Consider the following 21,131-nt stretch of genomic DNA (forward strand, 5'->3'; position numbering starts at 1 on the left):
CCCGATTAAATCGACGTCCCTCCGAGAGGCCAAAAAAGAAGTTGAGACATGGTTGCTGAGTCAGAACTATGACAAAACGGAGGAATTGATGCCTAATTCATAATTACGGGATCACACAGAAATACACACTCACACACACACACACACACACACACACATTGACACTCCTCCTAACTTATAAATACTATATATTATATACATATTATATTTTTGCACATACCAGTTTCTTTTGTACCTTTAAAATGTTTCATCTGTTGCTTCTGGATAAGTCCGAACAAAACCAAACATTTTTTTTTCGGGTCCCTGCGATACAGGCTTATGCTTAGTGCAGGGTCCGCTGTTTTATCTGTCTATATGTTGATTTTCTGAAACTACCTCATAAAACCAGTTTTTTGTAACAGATTACTTTTGTAAATCTCTTTTTTTGAAATAAATATTTTTCTATTTTCTATTTCTATACGTTAGCATTTTATAATTTCTCTTTGACCCAGTGAAACATCCAATTACGTTGAATAAATGATTCTGATTTCTGTAATATCAATGTCCGCGCAGGTGGTGAAGACACCCAAGCGCACCCCATCGTTCACAACCCGTCGCCGCACGCAGAGCTTCCGGCGACACCGCCGCGGCGACATCGCCGACCTGCCGCCCGTCGAGATTGAAGGTACGATAGTTGGCAACACCTCACGCGCATGCGCACAACAGGAAACGAAAAGAGACAACAGGAACGCCAACGCCGCTTCTCTTCTTTTTACCTTTGACGGGTTTGCTTGGCCCCAGACTTGCCCGAAAGCATTGACGAGGCCTAAGATGGAGCGAGTGAGGAACTCGGTGGCGCAGCGGTAAACGCGCTCGGTCTGCGATTGTTGAAGTTAAGCACCTTTCGCAAAGGCCAGTCATAGGATGGGTGACCACAAAAAAAAGTTTTCATCTCGAGCTCCTCCGTGCTTCGGAAGGCACGTTAAGCCGTTGGTCCCGGCTGCATTAGCAGTCGTTAATAACCATCAATCCGCGCTGGGCCCGCGTGAGGGTTTAAGGCCCGATCTCCCTATCCATCCATAGGGAAGGCCCGTGCCCCAGCAGTGGGGACGTTAATGGGCTGATGATGAAGATGGAGCGAGTTCGTCCAGAAGGTGCCTATACACTCTGGCCTTGAAAGCACCAGGGTTATATGCGTTCGGGAATGCAGAAGACGGCAGAGAATTCCACTCCTACTTCTCGACTGACTCCGCACGCAAAATCTTAAAATACATAGTTTCTTTATCATCATCAATTTAAGAGCCGCGCTCTTGTCAGTGTAGCATTCTCCATGCTACTTTTTAAGGAAAAATGGGCCAGTGGTTTCCCTTTGGCCTTCCGCCCCGCAGTACTCTGTCCGTTGGTACCGATTACAACTTACTGATGTAAGTAAGTAGTCGTTACGTGAGTCATGTCAGGGGCGTTTGGTGGGTCAATAGTAACCCTGACACCAGGGTTGATGAGGTTGGTAATCCCTATGGATGGACAGGGAGATCGGGCCTTAAACCATCACGCGGGCTCCGTGCGGATTGGTGGTTATTAACGACTGCTAATGCAGCCGGGACCAACGGCTTAACGTGCCTTCCGAAGCACGGAATGTGTGTGTTATGTAAATATGGCCATTTCTCGGTGCAGGCTTGTAACACGTTTTTTTTACACTTCCCACTTGGCTGTATGGCATACAGGTGTGTGCCTACGCGCCGGGAAAAAGTTATGTTCGTTTGACATTTCGTTTACGCGATGACGATGGCAATTTAGTCCCGTCGCGATTATTTCTTTAAAGTGGTGTATAAGCCACATATATTATGATGAAAGGATGGTGAAGTCTTCTGGTGAGTGTTTAGATGGTTATTATCGTGGAACGATGGCAATTATGAGCTTCATATGTTCATGACAATGACCTAACCTCACGTTCTTTCTTTCAGTATAAAAACAATGGTTTAGTCCATCGACTAGGGGGAATGCTGTTATAATATCGTCCCACGTGATGTGGTGAGTGTTTTTACCTTTAATTCCGCGTCGTAACGGGGTTGACAGAGCTGTAACATGTCATTTTGTTACAGGGGTCAAAGTCCACCGGCAGAGTCCAGTGTTAAAGTTCTACTAGAATGATCAACTGTAAAGACTAACTTCAAAAATCAACTTCAAGGTCTTCCTTCAGGGTCTAGCTCCCCAGCCATGACTACCATTTGTGTTCCTTATTTACTTTTGCCGTCAGGGTCAGTTCCTGCTGCGGTCATTAATGTACATAATTCCAGTTTGGTGTTAAAATCTCTGGATACCATCTAAATATCTCTTCTTCATGATTAATTTAACTTATTATGGATAGTGCCATGCTCTCAAGATGATTTTCTACTAATACATGGAGTATTTATCCTCCATACATACTCCATGCCTTTTGTCAGGACCTGCCGTCCTGACACTTTACTTATCCTCATAGGTATAAAACCTAGTTGTTTAGGTATAATACTAAGTTAAGATACCATGTTATAGTAATAGATTTATTTCTTAATTTACATTAGGATGTTTTGTAACTGACTGACTTCATATTATTTTATTATGAAATTGTTGAACCAATTATACCATTGTTAAAAGTGAAATCTTTATTATTTCCAATACCTTGGCTTTGTTTGCAATAGGAGGGGATCTTCTATATGGCGCCCAACATTTTAATCTTATTCTCCCCCTATTCTCTGAGTTAGGTGCCTATTTCCACGCCCTGGGAAACTAATATCTCATTATAAGACAACATCTATAGGGGCAACTCACCCCCAACATTTACTGTCTTACAGTGGCGCCCAACGTGGGGCTCAGAAAAGCAAGGTTGGAAATTAGTAGGTATTTCACTTTCTTTGTTCTTTGTAACATAACCTAGTTATAAGCACATGGTGTAACTTTATAGCAAATAGGGTGTGTTTTCTTTTAATAGGTACTCATTTATGACTTTACTTTTCTATTTATAAGTAGGTATGGTTTAAACTTGAAATTTAGCATATCTCCAGTTGTTGTTGCATAGGGACATAGTGATAATTTTATTGACAGGACCATAGTATCTCTCAGTTTTCTTTTTCTTATTTTAAGCTGAGTTAGTTTACATAGGGCCATAGTCATATACTTTTAATATCACATAGGACTATAGTGACACAATTCCTTTTTCTAGTGATTTATACAATTATAAACATAGTGACTCAGAGCACATAGAAGTTCTTACATAGACATAGTAATAGACTGTGGGTTTTTATCTTATTTTATTTGTCAGTGGTTACATAGGAACATAGTATTCATAAATTTGATACATAGGACCATAGTAGATAAGTACTCTATAGGGGTGTTACTTATAATTTTTTTTTTCTTCATTACATTTTGTTAGTACTTAGAGTACTATAACTGTATTCACATACATTAGTGTCATAACCATAGTTCTTCTTCACTTATCTGATATACTGTTCTTACTTTGTTTACTCAGAATGGCGGAATTCAATGCTAATATTAACTTCTTGTTGAAAGATGAACTTATTTATGAACTTTCTATTCGGAATGTAAAGGTTGACCGGGATAATACTGTTGAGCAATTACGAAAATTATTTAGACAAACTTGTAAACAAGCCCGTCGCGGCAGTATAGTTGTACCATCTGAGGGTTTTGAGAGTGATATTGATGATGAACATAAAACTTTAACATTAAAAATAAATGAAATCATCGCTTGTTTATCAAGTCCTGACAAATCTCCTTCGGCCCATCAGCGTATTCTAGGCCGTGCTCAGTATTTGCTTTTGCGGTTGTCTCGCATAGAACGTCCGGCCGATGACCTTGAAAAATTGAAAACTTCTTTATTGTTATCATTGGCTAATAATGATATCACTTCCGATTCATCTTCAGATTCCGAGCATGAATTAAACCGTCCGTCGTGTATTAACAAATATAAAACTATTATTTCTCATGAAAAGAAATATAACCTCAACTCGTTGAATTTGAAATTTAAGGGTGATTCCTGTGTTCGCGTTTTCCTGGCTCGTTTGGAGGAGCTGTGTTCGGCACGGAACATTCTTGTTGATGATATTTACACTGGTTTTACTGACTTGGTGGATGGTCCCGCTTTATGCTGGTACCGCGCCAATAAATGTCGTTTTTCTAACTATAGTGAACTGGTTTCTGCTTTGAAATCAGATTTTGATTTACCTGACTACGACTTTCGTCTTCTTGAAGAGATTCGTTCGCGAACACAAGCGAAAGATGAATCCATTGTCATATATTTGTCCATCATACTAGGTATGATGTCTCGTTTGAGTAAAGAGCTTTCTGAGAGCGATAAACTCGACATCATCTTGCGGAATATTCGTCCTGAATATAGTAGGGAAATTCGGATGATTGATGTCACTACCATCCAACAATTACAACAGATAGGTAAACGTTTGGAATTGTCAAAACATAGGATTGACAACTTTAAAGAACCAAACTTCTCTAAAGATTCCGTAGCTCCGGATTTCAACTTTAAATGCAAACCTAAATCCTCTAGGGATTTTTCTAAAAACATTCCTGTCGCTTCTGTTAATCGTTCTTCGACTTGCTTTCGTTGTGGTGGAACGAATCATTCCACTAATCGGTGTAATGCATCTAAGGAAGTAGTTTGTTTTAAATGTGGTAAGAAGGGGGTAAAGACTCCTCTTTGCCCAAATTGTAATCCTCATTCTAATTCAAAAAACTAGATTGCTTAGTCTCTCTGGGATCTGAATCCTGCAGGGAGGCGATATTTAATCCTAATTCTAAAGACTTTCGCCCTTATTTAACTGTTAAAGTCTATGGTATTAAAATTTCTGGTTTACTCGACTGTGGAGCCGCTTGTTCTATTTTAGGAAACAATGCTCATAAATTCTTTAAAAATCTTGGTATCCCATTGCGTAATTTAAAGTTCCCTGTATTTTTGAAAGTGGCGAGTGGTCACGAATACATTTGCCAATTTTACATGGATATTCCTATTGAATATAACAATGAGGTTAAGCTCATTCAATTTTACATTCAACCCGAAATCAAACTTCCATTACATTTCGGAATTAATTTCTGGAAATCATTTAACTTAGCCCCAGAAGTTCTGGCGTGTCTACCTGCAATAGAGCCTGTCGATTTATACAATGTAGCAAGTGTCAAAGAAAATGGCTTGCGAAATTTAGATTCTCTTTCGGATTTTCAAAAACAAGAAATTGATAACGTTAAACAACTTTTCTCTAATATTGATTCAGAGTTAGTCGGCCTTGGTCGTACTCATTTGATAGAACATGTTATAGAAACAGGGGATGCGAAACCCATAAAACAAAAATACTATCGTATTAGTCCTGAAAAACTTAAACTTCTAGACGGCGAGTTAAACCGAATGCTCCAACATGATATTGTTGAACCATCTTTCTCTCCTTGGAATTCTCCAGTAACCATGGTACCTAAAGCCAATGGTGATATTCGTCTGTGTTTAGATAGTAGAAGGTTAAATTCAGTGTCAAAACCTGATGCCTATCCACTACCATATATTAATTATATTATGGACAATCTTCGCGATGCTAAATACTTAACTTCTCTTGACTTGAGTGCTGCGTATCATCAGATTCCTCTCTCTACCCCTTCGAAAGAGAAAACTGCTTTCACGGTTCCTGGCCGTGGGCTATTTCATTACAAGGTCATGTGTTTTGGTCTTGTAGGAGCCTCCGCTACTATGCAAAGGCTAATGGATAATCTTTTCTCCTCTCAATTTGATAACAAAGTGTTTTGTTTCATTGACGACATCATTATCTGTACCAGTTCTTTTGAAGAACACGTGAAAATTCTAAAAGCGGTTTATGAAAAACTAAGATTCGCTAATCTCACTGTTAACATGAAAAAGTCATTTTTCTGCCGATCTGAACTTAAATATCTCGGTTTCGTAGTTGATCGATATGGTCTTAGGACCGATCCTTCTAAAGTAGATGTTATTGCAAATTTTCCAACGCCAACTGACGCGAAGTCAGTTAAACGTTTCTTGGGAATGGCGGGTTGGTACCGTCGTTTTATCCAAAATTTCTCTCATGTTGCTAGACCTTTGTCTCGACTTACTAGTAAGAAGGTACCTTTCACATGGTCTCCGGAAGCTGAAAAAGCTTTCACCCAACTTAAATCTGCTCTTATCTCGTCACCTATTCTACAATGTCCTGATTTCTCTCAGCCATTTTACATCCATACGGATGCTTCCTCGTTTGCTATTGGTGCTGTTTTAACTCAAAGGGTCGATGGTATTGATCACCCTATCGCTTATTGTAGCAGAACATTAAACGCCCAAGAAGTCAATTACTCAGCGACAGAAAGAGAACTGTTAGCTGTGATTTATTCTCTGGAGTTATACCGTCCTTATGTTGAGGGTAGCAAATGTTATATTATAACCGATCATGCCTCGTTGCAATGGTTTCAGAATCTTAGTAATCCGAGTGGTCGTCTAAATAGATGGGCATGTCGTTTGAGTCAGTTCGATTTTGATATAATTCACAGGAAAGGTAAAGAACATGTGATACCTGATGCTTTGTCTAGAATCAAGATTGACTCAATTGAAATTGATCCCTACACTATTTCTGATCCTTGGTATATTAAAGTCTTTAACGGTTGTACTAAAAATCCTCGTCGTTATCCTAATTTCTCGGTAGTAAATGGTAAACTATGTCGTTTATCTAAAAATAAATATCATCTTATTTCTCAACACGATTGGAAAATCGTTGTTCCCCGTGAAAAATATGTAGAAGTTCTTCGAAAATATCATGATGAGCCTTCTTCCGGTCATTTCGGTGTGGCTAAGACCCACAAGAAAATTTCTTCCATTTATTTCTGGCCTTCTTTATTTAAAGATGTAAAATCATATGTTGACAATTGTGAGGTATGTCGTTCATACAAGCCGGTCAATACTGCTAGGCCTGGTCTGATGGGTAACCCCCGTCAAGTTACTAAACCTTGGGAGGCTATATCATGCGATATATTAGGTCCTTTCCCTTCATCTTATTCTCGCAATCAATACTTATTCGTGGTCTCTGATTATTTCAGTAAGTATGTTCTTTTATTCCCTTTGCGTAGTGCAACTTCTAAGGCCATTGTGAAATGTCTTGAAAAACATGTTTTTCTAGTCCATGGCGTATGTCGTATCCTGTATACCGACAACGGTCCTCAATTCACTTCTAAAGAATTTAGAGATTCTTTAACTTCATTCGGAGTACCTCATATATTCTATAATCCTCGATACCATCCCCAGTGTAATCAAACTGAACGCGTGAATCGTGATATTGTTCGTGCCATTGCTTCCCTCGTGCGTTCTGATCATCGTAAATGGGATCAGAACATTCAGGAAATCCAGTGTGCGCTCAATACTTCGGTCCACGAAAGTACAAAATATACTGCCTTTTATCTAAATCATGGTAGAGAGATGGTCATCGATGGTGCTACTTATACACAAGATTCTTCACCTTGTGATGGGTCTACCATAGTAGTAGATACCCAAACTTTTGCTTCTCGGTTGCCGCGTATGGCTGAAGTCTTCAAGAAAGTTGAATGTCACCTTAAAAAGGCATATCAACACAATGTAAAATATTATAATCTTAGGAAGCGTCCTTTGAAATTGCGGGAAGGTCAAATTATTTATAAAAGATGTTTTCCTTTGTCCAGCGCTCCCAAGCACTTTTCTGCTAAACTAGCCCCTAAGTTTGAAAAATGTGTAGTACATAAAAAGCTAGGTAATGTAGTTTATTCTTTGAAAACCTTAGAAGGTAAACCTTTGGGTTCCTTCCACATTAAAGATCTTGTTGTTCGAGGTCCTAGTGAGGAAGTTTAGGTCTTCTCTCACTTTCAAGGTTGTGTTCAAGGACATTACCTGTTAAGTGGTCATCCCTATAGGAAGGTGATCCATTTGATGAGATTTCCCTCGTTCGAGTAATATCCGTAGGCCTTGTTTATGCATTTGGTGTGTGTTTGATTACCACCCAAATGACGCCAAGGATATTCACTCTTAATAAATAAAAAGAAAATAGATTAAGTTTTTTTTAAGTACTTAAATAGTTTTTACTTGGAATAAGTTTAGTGTCATGGCCATGACTAAGTAAAACGTAGGCATAAGGTTTAATCTGTTATTTTAAATTTAAAAGTTAGGTAGGTCTTCCTTTAACTTGACTATGTTCAAGATATTTGTATGTTCATTTAAGGTTAAGCAGTGTTAGATTTAATTCTTTGAGTTGTCGTCTGACACCACCAGGGTGTTTCTTTGATTTGATTCAAACATATGTTGCCTATGTGCAATGTGTTTTCTTGGGAGAATCCCAAATTTTAACTCAGGTAAGCACGAGGCTAGTGCGTAATGTACTCATCCTTTTTCCCTTGGGCTACATGAGATGTGTTTTCAAGATTGATACATGGTGATCATGTTTGTTTCTTTCCATTCTTTTACCTTTGTAAGGTAAATGTACGTTCATAACAAGTTAACTCATCAGGAGTCGCTTGTTATTTCTCTTTCGTTACTAGAGTGTAGCGAAAAATTTTATTTAAAAATTTTAAATTTTTAAATAAAATTTTTCTTCCTCAACTAAAACGGAACTGTAACACGTTTTTTTTTACACTTCCCACTTGGCTGTATGGCATACAGGTGTGTGCCTACGCGCCGGGAAAAAGTTATGTTCGTTTGACATTTCGTTTACGCGATGACGATGGCAATTTAGTCCCGTCGCGATTATTTCTTTAAAGTGGTGTATAAGCCACATATATTATGATGAAAGGATGGTGAAGTCTTCTGGTGAGTGTTTAGATGGTTATTATCGTGGAACGATGGCAATTATGAGCTTCATATGTTCATGACAATGACCTAACCTCACGTTCTTTCTTTCAGTATAAAAACAATGGTTTAGTCCATCGACTAGGGGGAATGCTGTTATAATATCGTCCCACGTGATGTGGTGAGTGTTTTTACCTTTAATTCCGCGTCGTAACGGGGTTGACAGAGCTGTAACATGTCATTTTGTTACAGGGGTCAAAGTCCACCGGCAGAGTCCAGTGTTAAAGTTCTACTAGAATGATCAACTGTAAAGACTAACTTCAAAAATCAACTTCAAGGTCTTCCTTCAGGGTCTAGCTCCCCAGCCATGACTACCATTTGTGTTCCTTATTTACTTTTGCCGTCAGGGTCAGTTCCTGCTGCGGTCATTAATGTACATAATTCCAGTTTGGTGTTAAAATCTCTGGATACCATCTAAATATCTCTTCTTCATGATTAATTTAACTTATTATGGATAGTGCCATGCTCTCAAGATGATTTTCTACTAATACATGGAGTATTTATCCTCCATACATACTCCATGCCTTTTGTCAGGACCTGCCGTCCTGACACTTTACTTATCCTCATAGGTATAAAACCTAGTTGTTTAGGTATAATACTAAGTTAAGATACCATGTTATAGTAATAGATTTATTTCTTAATTTACATTAGGATGTTTTGTAACTGACTGACTTCATATTATTTTATTATGAAATTGTTGAACCAATTATACCATTGTTAAAAGTGAAATCTTTATTATTTCCAATACCTTGGCTTTGTTTGCAATAGGAGGGGATCTTCTATATGGCGCCCAACATTTTAATCTTATTCTCCCCCTATTCTCTGAGTTAGGTGCCTATTTCCACGCCCTGGGAAACTAATATCTCATTATAAGACAACATCTATAGGGGCAACTCACCCCCAACATTTACTGTCTTACAGGCTATCTGGACCGCAAGCAGGAGTGCGGTTGCGGCGGCAAGCGCGCCACTGTGCGGTCGTGGCGCTCCTACTACTGCGTGCTGTGCGGACAGTTGCTTTGCTTCTTCAGGGATGAGCTGGACTTCGCCAGCGCCAAGGCTGCGGCGCCGCCTGTAGCCATCCTCAATGTAAGTGCAATCAACATTATCCCCCATTAATCATGTGATGTTTTTTTTTGGCATTTTTAACTATCATTGAAGTTGCAGGGTTGTCACTAAAATAGTAAAAATGTTTTTTTTTTCTTTGAATGGATTCGCATTTAGCCGATCACCAAAGTTAGGGAAACATGGATATAAAATATGACTTTATTGCACCAAAATTAAAGAAGGAATATTTACAAAAAAGACTCTTTTAACTAAGTACATGGCAAACGGCGGCCTTATCGCTTAAAGCGATTTCTTCCAGACAACCATATAAGGTGAGGAAAAATGTAGAAATTGAAAGATTGCGGGTACAAACTATAAGTACAACAAGACAAGATATTGAATATTGAATATTGAATATTGAATATTGAATATTGAATATTGAATATTGAATATTGAATATTGAATATTGAATATTGAATATTGAATATTGAATATTGAATATTGAATATTGAATATTGAATATTGAATATTGAATATTGAATATTGAATATTGAATATTGAATACTGAATATTGAATATTGATATCTGCTATATTCGTCCCCAGGCCCGATGCGAGCCAGCAGGTGACTACACGAAGCGCGCGAACGTCTTCCGTCTCGCCTGCGCCGACGGGGCGGAGTACCTGTTCGCTTGCACGAGCCAAGAGCTGATGGCGGAGTGGGTGGCCAAGCTGGGCTTCCACGCCCGCCTGCCGCCGTCGCTGCAGCTCACGCCGTACTCGCAGGAGGACCAAGACCCCACTGCTGAGCTGAGGAGGAGGCTGCACCAGTTTGTATTTTTTTACAATCAAAACACATAATAAAAACAACTTACACGAGAAATACAAATAATTGTAAGAGGAGATGCTGAATTAAATACGAAATAGTTTTTATGTGTATAATTGCGCCATTATTTATTTAACAAGTTTTTCAATTGCCGCCATCAAAAACTAACAACAAAGAATTCACCCTTTTCTTTTTAAAACCACAGACTAAAAATGTACCGAACGTAACAAGTTTCAATTATGCCTGTATCAATTTAATATTGAGCCTCCTTGCTAGATTATACCAACTATATTCCACCAAGGAGTATTATTTTGATTGTTAAATAAAATAATTGCGTAATAATAAATAACAGCTCAGCTCAGCTTAAATTCTATCAGCACAGCACAGCTCAGCTTTTATCATCGGTACAGCACACCACAGCTATACAGCCATCAGCGATCTCTGCCCGGCAATTGTAACAATCGGCCATCCTGCAACAATTGCTCCCGCAATTGGGAGCGCATTGCATTAGTCAACTGGTTAACTTTCTATTGAATCAACCAAATCTTCCTTATCCAATTGCTTATTTTATTCTTCTTCTTGTCACTAAGACCCTGTCTAAGTTTAATCTAAAGCCTTGGATTACGCCACGTCCCATAAAGTGTCACAAAAATCGTGACAGATTACATCTTAAAGCAAAGTCAGACCCATAGTAAAACTCACCAGCCAATCCACAAACGATATCGCAATTTCTTAAATAATCTACTTCCCAAGTTAAAAACAGAATACGAACCCTAAAAGATCACTCTAAACAAGATAATCCAAAGAAGCTTTGGCTTACTATTAACGATACTTTATGTCATACGAATAAAAGAGATAATGATTCCTCAAGATTGTGCCAAATATATACTGATCCTCAGGCTTCTCTAAATCGCTGCAATAGTTATTTTTCCAGCGTTGGTAAAACTAACAAACACAACCCTCACAAGACTTTCTGCCACACAAGGATCTCTTGCAGCCGATATGGCGCTCCAAGGGTCATCCCTGCATTCCTCCTCATGACCCCGATTAGCGAAAACGAAACCAGTACCCATGCCTATTAGTGAGCTGAAATTTAATAGCGCCCCCGAACTGGATGCCATCCTGCAGCCACCCACTTATGCAATTTAAGCCTCTCAATGGGCACTCTCTCAGAGAACGGGAAAACAAGTGCACTCTACAAGGGCAGAGAAGATAAATGCATCCCCAGCAATTACCTATCTATTTCCCTTCAAAATTGTTAGAAAAATTAGTAAATAAAGTAGTTCGACACCTCGTAAAGAACAATCTAATCCCAAATACGTAATTTGGCTTTAGTAAAGCTAAATCAACGGAGGATGCAATCTTGGAACTTCCCAATGCATTTCACCAGCCCTAGACCAGAAACCACGCTGTTTTGGTGTCCTCATGGATCCTGCGAAGGCCTTCGGCACCGCACCAGAGGCAAAGCCCATGACTGGTTCCAAAGCTACCCCACCAATCGCAAACAGTGTGTCAGAGAGGATGGAGCCGCCAGCGACCAGCCCCCGTTGGATTTCGGAGAGATTTTACCATTTATATGGCTGGCATTGTAAAACCCACTCCCAACAATGCCAAGACCCCACGCTACGCTGACGATACTGCAATCATCTTCAGAGGCTTTCCCCGGGACAAATCCACAAATCAGTGCAAGAAAGCATGAATGCTATTGCAAATCAGTTAGATAAAAACCCACTCACGCTGAACCTGTCCAAAACCAAACATCCAGCATTTTACAAAACTCAAGCCCACAACCTCCCGTTACCAGGTCCATCATCCTCAAAGAGAGCAAAGCAACAGCAAACACACCACTCTCAATCGTCCGTACATACCACCGCAATATCAAGCACCTAGGTGTAGTGTTAGACAGAAATCTCTCCCACAAATAAAGCATGCTATCCTTTATTATCCGGTAGGATTAGAAAAATCATGTTTATAGTGAAGCGTCTTCGCAGCGCAGCTCAAAGGGAGACACTTCCAATGGTATACAAAACCAAGTCAATCTATTCGTTCACACTGCATTGGAGTTTGGAGTGGTGCTGGCAAATGTTGGACCTTGAGAGAGCCCAAAGAGGTGCCCTCAAAGCAATGCCACGAAAACCCCATCGACACACCACAGATGGTATACACCTATACAATGAAGTGAAGGCTTTGAGAGTCCGGCACTAACTTTCCATATTCAGAGTCGCCATTAGAACACACATGCACACCGCACGCTCCACGGAATCCGACGAACCGCTGCAACTCCGAGTCCACAGTGCCTCCGCTCCCCTTGCCCTCGCGCTTGCAAGTCACATCACCATCATAGGCCTCGCAAGCACTAGCTCTACCAAACGTCATCCATACTTTCGACATCCTTACCTCCAGAACATGGCACGTCGAGCCCTGCGGCCCATAAAATCTCCAGGTATTGACGTCTAAGGTAAAAAGAACGATTCAAAGCTAGTTTCAAGAGCTGAACTACAACTAGAGGCTCCTATGCCGAAAGAAAACCGCTTGCATCAACCCTTCCCCCTCTCACCCACTCCCACGCACACACCCACACACTCATCCGCCCACCCCACACACACACGCCACACACACTCGCACACTTCTCACATAAAAGCCTTATTCTATCTCTTGCCAGACTCCTGTTACTCTTTATTTGACACTTTACTTCACCTTTATAATACCTACATATACACTATGTTTTATCTGGCTAAGATCCGTGCGTCGGTTATTGCATCGGTACGTTACAAATCGCATCCTGGCCACTGCGACACAAGCCGGGCCCAGTGCAGGGACCGCCGCAATCCGTCTTGTTACTGTTATGTAACTCTGTATGTTTTATTTATAAATGTACCTGTGTTTTTTAGTAAATAAACGATTATTATATTATATTACTAAAACGAACAAACCTTCGTCGGTCCATCACTCGAGTCAGCATGCGCCATCACGCAGTCCTTTCGGAACCCCCATGCAAAATTTAAAACTCCCAGCACCTTGATTTTGTTACGTCGTGACCTTTCGCTTTTATATTATATGGATACCATGAACTATACAATCCACCGCACGCTTGCCTACATAGCAGTATTACAATGTTTGAAAAGTGTGACCCTTTCATAATAAGTAGCAGCACCTCTACAAACTCAAACTGCTAACTACTATCTTTAAGCATTCTTTTTCATACCGAGATACATTAATTTACTTTTTCTTTAATCCAAACGTTGGGTTTGTTACCAAATAGAAATATTTGATTGTATGCCCTACACTCGAGACTGCGATGAAAGACCATCTCTCAATGCGAAATATCCACAAAATCCCTCCACGTACGTCACCTTAACCGTCCCGCGCCGCCCTGCCGCTGCGCATGCCGCTCCGCATGCAGTTCAGGCCGATGCCCAGCACGCAGCCCAGGCCGACGCTCCGCACGCCCGGCGATCCGCACGTGACTCAGGCCGATGCTCAGCATGCAGCTCAGGCCGACGCTGCGCACGCAGCTCAGCCCGGCGACCCGCATGTGACTCAGGCCGACGCCCAGCATGCAGCCCGCCCCGACGATCCGCATGCGGCTCAGGCCGACGCACAGCATGCAAGCCACCCCGACGATCTGCATGCGGCTCAGGCCGACGCTCAGCATGCTGCTCACCCCGACGCTCAGCATGCTGCTCACCCCGACGCTCAGCATGCTGCTCACCCCGGCGATCGCATCGGCGTGGGGCGAAGTTCTTGCAAAGCGAGCGCGAGCCGTTCTTGCTCGCGTTGAAACTCCCTTTGCAGTAAAAGGATGCGCTCACGACCTGGCTGATCGCAGCCTGGACAGGTGACACTGCGTGTCTCCTTGGTGCCAGGAGTCAGGAGCCTCGGTCGATACAGGTCCCGACTTTTGTTACCAGGCGGTTCATCCATTGTTCTGAAATCTCGCAGAAAAATATTGCGTTACATTACCTTAGTCTTTAAGTGTAACACTTTTTTTTTATCCTTTACTAAAAATAAACACGGTTACAAATTTGGTACCTATTACAAAATAATCAACATGAAGCTTGCTTTACAAAAAAATCTGACCAATTTTAATTATCTAAAAATTTGATTAAAAATTATAACTAGGCGTGTACTTAACTTTATCCCGCTTCTGAATGTAAGAGGAGATGCTGAATTAAATACGAAATAGTTTTTATGTGTATAATTGCGCCATTATTTATTTAACAAGTTTTTCAATTGCCGCCATCAAAAACTAACAACAAAGAATTCACCCTTTTCTTTTTAAAACCACAGACTAAAAATGTACCGAACGTAACAAGTTTCAATTATGCCTGTATCAATTTAATATTGAGCCTCCTTGCTAGATTATACCAACTATATTCCACCAAGGAGTATTATTTTGATTGTTAAATAAAATAATTGCGTAATAATAAATAACAGCTCAGCTCAGCTTAAATTCTATCAGCACAGCACAGCTCAGCTTTTATCATCGGTACAGCACACCACAGCTATACAGCCATCAGCGATCTCTGCCCGGCAATTGTAACATAATTGATTGCTTTTTTTTATGTAGGCTCGCGTTTGACCACAATCTCAAGGCTTAGCGTGACCTCACTTTCTGGCTGCGTAACTTCGGACACAAAGGGACTCAATCCTATCATACGCATGTGTCAGTTTTATAATAATAAATATATAAATAAAATAAATAAATAAATAATGTATTCATGTACAACAGTTACATATATTTGACATGGCATTTTATTACAGATAATGTCGCCTCCATAAATAAAAATTAGGATATTTTTAATTAATTTGGAATATTTAGAACACAAATCAAGACCTGGCGGAGGTCTCTCGGACGATCGATTCACCATACTCTCACGTCCACTATCACACACACGCTCACTCACACACACATTCATACACATTGAAATTTATTATTTTACTTTCTTTAATTTTACTCTTTTACTGTATTATCTACTAGCTGCTCTGCAAATTTTTCATAACTGTAAATTTTAATGTTTAATATCTGGAACTGGAGACCTGGTGTCCTATATGACAGGTTTTACCTAGTTTAGGCACCAGCCTCTTCTCAAAAATTTTATGTACAAACCAAATGTCTTTTGTTATATATTCTTTTTAGAAATAAACTTTTTACTTACTTACTTACCTATCGATTACCTAGATTCGATTCCACATCAATTACCTAGATTGACAATCCAATTTGCCCAACAGGAACGCTTCGTCGTCATCATCAGCGGCCTCGTCGCCGGAGCCACAACGCAAGCCGCGCACACAGGCCGAGATACTGCAGGAGCACAGGAACAGCCAACAACGAGCCTCGAACACGCCCGACAGGAATATTGGTAAGATAGACACAGACAGACACACAGGTAGACACGAACAGACACATAAAAGCAGGTTGATATTGTACAAATATAGGGATAGCCAACAACGAGCCTCGAATACGCCCGTTTTTATACACACACACAAATCAAATCAAATATACTTTATTGCACAGAACTAAAATTTCAACAATCAGACATAACACATGAATACAGTACAATTTGGGCGGCCTTATTGCTCTAGAGCAATTTCTTCCAGACAACCGACAAAAGGAAACAAACATTTACAACTTGGATGCGGGATGGTGCAACAAAAACTAAATAAATAAATACCTAAAAGTAAAACTAAAGTTAATATAATCAATACTCTATACTATACGTATATTAATAAATACTCAATTTAATATAATCCATATATACTAAAAATATACCTAACCATAATCTAAAGAAAACTATAATAATAAATAATAGGCCATACACACACATACAAGACAGGTATTGAAATAAATAAAATACATCATACATAATAGTAATATCCTAAGAATATCCACATAAGGATTCAAAATGAGCTCGCAACTGGTTTTTGAAGCTCTGAAGAGAGTTAGCGACTCAGATGGAAGCAGGTAAGGAGTTCCATAAGCGCACAGCTTGCACAGTAAAAGACTGGCCGTAGTAATCAGTTCGGTGGGTGGGAGCTACCAATAGCATCTTAGTGCACACACCTTATAAGCATAATCATCTCACCCGTCCGACATCGCACCACTTTCTTACTTTTTTAAAACTGCCTTACGTCCCATTCATTAACCATCCTCCTTTCATACCATAAACAATCAAGTTCCCATTCATTATCCTTCCATAGCATTCTCACTTTCCTACATACATATTAATTCTCGTGACCGTACGCACTTCGCGTTAGGCGGGACACGGTTAAAAATAGACTTTTGTGTGGAGTGTGCTTAAAATAAAATGAAACCCTCTCTCTACAGAATCGTCGGTCCTCCCATCGCTACCACCCCGGCAGCCGCCAGAGGAGGACGTGGTCCTCCGCCAGTCAGCGCAGGCCGAGAGCAGCGCGTGGGGACGTTCACGTTTCTCCAACGGACGAGACATCAATGCAGAGTTCTTGAAAAGCCAGCGGGAAGGTAAGCTGACGGAAGGTAAAACGCCTTAATACAAACCGGAGACTTAAAGATAATACCAGCCACTGACATCCTGTAAACGGCCTCCGTGGTCCAGCGGTTGAGCGCTCACGATCCGGAGGTCCCGGGTTCGAAGCCCGGTGGGGACAAATCACTTTGTGATCCCTAGTTTGGTTAGGATATTGCAGACTCTTCTTCTTCTATCGTGTGGATTGTAAGGTGGATTACCAACCCCATCAACCCAGGAGTCAGGGTTATTACTGAGCCGCCATAGGCCCCTAACATGACTACAGGCAGATCACCTAATTTTCCAGAAGTACGATGATCCGTGCTACGGAAGGCACGTTAATCAGTTGGTCCCGGTTACAACTTACTGGTGTAAGTAAGTAGTCGTTACTTGAGTCACGTCCTGCCTTTGGCGGCTCAATAATAACCCTGACACCAGGGTTGATAAGGTTGGTCATCCACCTCGCAACCCACACGATAGAAGTAGAATAGTACGGGTAACTGACAAAATTTAAGAGAATTCAACAGTAGCGACACCTGGTGGAAGAAATTGGCAGTTTTTATCCGCATTAGGACTTGTCAATTAGTTTCAAAAATCCGTAGACTTCTTTCGTTGTGCGGGCTATATTTTATTCAAAATTGGTATTAGGGTGGTATTAATAAACTAATCTCAGCTGAGACTGCCCTCAAGATCGTGCTCAAGTCTCTGTTTTTATATGAGAACTGTCACATTGACATGATCTTGAGGGCAGTCTCGAATAATACCATCCTAAAAATAGTCTTCGATTTGTATTAAGTGTCAACGAACATTTTTTTTTTATTTATGGTAATTTTGGGTTCACGTCAATGTTTTGTTATGTCCTGTCATTGTGTTTGTCGTCCAAATACGTATGTATTTAATAGGCTAGATTCCAACTAGTCAAATCAGTTACTTTTTACTAAACGTCAAAACACGAAATTACTATGGAGCTTGTATGAAAAGCACACTGTGACGTCATAGAAAAACGTGATAAAATGTCTGACATATTATTACGTTTTTTCTTGATTAAAATTCATAAATAAGTGAAATAGAAAAAAGAAAATGTTTATCGTAAGTAATGAAAATCGAATATGAATAATCGACCTTATTATCATTACACTGTGATCTTTATTTGTAGGGTCATATACAGTTTGTCAAAAGATTGACCACAAACCTTGGCTTTTTGGCAGACAGAATATGGCCCATTAAAATTTTGATCGTAGTGCAGTAATAGTTAAGTCGATCTTTTTAAACGCTGTCAGTCGTTAATAATTTTGCAAAGTTTTGTCAATCAGCAAGTGATCGTACAAATAACGATCACAGTACAGTAATAATAAGCTCGATTTTTCTGTACGGTCACGAGTACTAATATGTAGACACTTTGACACGGTTTAATTTGTCACAAAAGTTAGTGAGATGGTAACTTTTGTGACAAATTAAACCGTAAGTGTCATTAAATGTCAAATATGATAGTGCGACAGGGATCTAAAGTGGGTATATGATAGTGTTCATGACTGTACTTGTACTTCGTCGGTACTTTGTCAATGCGCGTTTGAAAAAATGTAATATGGCCCTTATAAACTAACCTCAAAAAACAGCGGAATTCGCCGCGCCGCCGCTGCCGCTGTCGGGCCCGCCCGATCGCCCGCCGGCATTACCCGAACGCAGCAGCCAATCAGAACGCAACAATCCAGAAAAACAGTCCGTCACTGCGTTGGTAAACAGCTACCAACAACGCATGAGGCACCAAGATGTCAACAGGAACCCGAGTTGGCACCAAAATACGCAAAACATGCAAAATGTACCACAGAATACGACACAAGGTTTCCAGAATAACAATTGGCAGAATGTAGAGACGACATCGCATTTCTACACGGCGAGTGAACTCGGTCAGTCTAAGAAGAAGAGATGGTTTTTTAAAAAGTAGATTTGGCGCTTTTTTAGTGATGTAGATTTGACAGATTGACAAGGTAATACTTACTGATGACTAGGCAGCATGGTGTCGTGATCTTAGCCTGTCCCTTAAATGGGCGAAGAAAAAAAATGATTAGGTTTTTTAACTTACACCCATTATATAATAAAAAATAATTATAAAACTTTAACTGTCTAACTATATAAATAAATAAAAATGTAAACATTCAGACATTTCCTTCCCTTTTCGAAGGATAACAAACTGACAGGTATAATTTAAAATAAAATTAGACGTAACAATCAATAATGAAAAATAGAATAATTAGTAAATAAAATAAAATTAGTAAATAATAATAGAATAATTTATAATAGAATTACTAGAATCAGCACCTTTATTTTAAATAAATATTTTAAATGAAAACCGGCTTTATTTAAAAAATATATATTTTACATTTTAAATAAATAGGTACCTCCCGGGGGTAGCCGTGATTTGTCTGAAAATAAATTATGACAGTTAAAGATAATAGTTTTTCTAGTGGATAAAAAAAAACATAAAAATATTTAACACACCAATACGACGTAACGATAAAAAACCTATTTTTTTATCTTTCTCCATGCATCAGTAAATTGTTTTTTTTTTTTTTTTTTTATTATTATTATTTTATTATTATTCCTCTCCTGATCCTCACCTTTTCCAAATTCCGTTCCTATCCGGTATATTTTATTATTGAAAAGTTTCCTCGTTTTTAACGACTGCACAGTAACAATATGAAATGCCACAATGATACCACGATAATTATTATTGAAGACTAAGATCACTCAAGATTTGTCATTGGCATATCGCTAGCCGCGGAAGCCAGAAGAAAAAAAAAAAAAGTAAATTGTTTACCTTGTCTATCTATTTTTTTTTAATTTGTAGTTTCTTTTCTTACTTTTTGTTTCTTTAATTTTCTCACTTTTTGACTAACATGTAGCTGTTATATTTAAGTAGTTAGAATAATATATTATTGTGTATAATTACTTTTATAACTTTTTAGTTATTTCATTAGACAGAAACTTCACTGTGAAAAAAAATATTTGTAGTTGATAAAAAGTGGCGTCGTCTATAAAAAAAAGCTTTACCTATACAGGTGTTAGTGACACCGTAACGAATACTGAGGGGGATGATTCAGACCATGATTCTGAGTTGATATCAATTGGAATTTCCTGTCGAAACATTAATGTTTTGTAAATTATTTTCAGTTCCATAATTTTGCGACGGAAAATTCCACTTAATATCAACTCAGGATCAAAGTCCGAATCATCCCTCAATGTTTTCGTTACGATGTCACTAACACCCTGTATATTAAAACAAAAATATTTTACATACACTTTCTCGTCATGATCTTTTTATCACTGGGTGTTTTACTCTGATCATTATAATATGCATTTATTTTATTTAAAACAAACAATACAAAATATCGCCTTATCTACAATATACCTACACAGCAAGCTTCTGTCTATAAAGTATTTAGTGTTTTTAAGCACCGTTTTTCTGTTTTCTTCTTTTTTCCTTATTTTTATTTTATTGTATGAAAAAATTATAAGTAATTAAGTAGTTAGTTCATCTTTTTTTTTAACTTTAAGGGTTAGCGCGCACTTACGAGTCATGATTTATATAATTAAATAAACAAAAAATATTATAAAAAATATAATTAGTTATTTATTGGTTTGGCTGCACGACTTTTAAGCCTAACCGAGTTAAGTTGACAGTGCACGACAAACGGATTGCATATCAGGGATATACCCATTTGATACGCCCGAGTTTTTACTTACCTATTTTTACTTTAACAATATATATAAAAAATATATTAATATAAATATATAATATCAAAAACAATAAATATAAAATATATTATATTTATTATAATTTTAAAATTAACAGCTCTTAATCGTCTGTCCCTTTCCTTTATGGCGAATATTAAAATGATAAGTGTAACTTAAAATTAAATTAAATTTCTGCTAG

The 21,131-nt window shown here is 39.0% G+C and overlaps 2 protein-coding genes across 11 annotated transcripts in view; one reads left to right on the forward strand and one right to left on the reverse strand.

Moving 5' to 3' along the window:
- The window catches only part of LOC126378776 (T-complex protein 1 subunit eta), a 299,946-nt gene that overhangs the window by 237,445 nt on the left and 41,370 nt on the right, over positions 1-21,131 (reverse strand). The window lies entirely within an intron of this gene.
- The window catches only part of LOC126378771 (spectrin alpha chain), a 174,234-nt gene that overhangs the window by 147,487 nt on the left and 5,616 nt on the right, over positions 1-21,131 (forward strand). For 7 of the 8 annotated variants that reach the window (XM_050027158.1, XM_050027152.1, XM_050027156.1 and 4 more), the window contains 6 exons: positions 553-664; positions 9,761-9,927; positions 10,490-10,713; positions 15,942-16,072; positions 17,038-17,193; positions 18,814-19,104. In XM_050027158.1, the coding sequence (XP_049883115.1) occupies positions 553-664; positions 9,761-9,927; positions 10,490-10,713; positions 15,942-16,072; positions 17,038-17,193; positions 18,814-19,104 (1,081 nt within the window). The remainder of the gene's footprint in view (positions 1-552; positions 665-9,760; positions 9,928-10,489; positions 10,714-15,941; positions 16,073-17,037; positions 17,194-18,813; positions 19,105-21,131) is intronic. The other variant, XM_050027159.1, reaches the window with a different exon arrangement.

Source organism: Pectinophora gossypiella, chromosome 27 (genome assembly GCF_024362695.1).
Source record: "Pectinophora gossypiella chromosome 27, ilPecGoss1.1, whole genome shotgun sequence".
Lineage (NCBI taxonomy): Eukaryota > Metazoa > Arthropoda > Insecta > Lepidoptera > Gelechiidae > Pectinophora > Pectinophora gossypiella.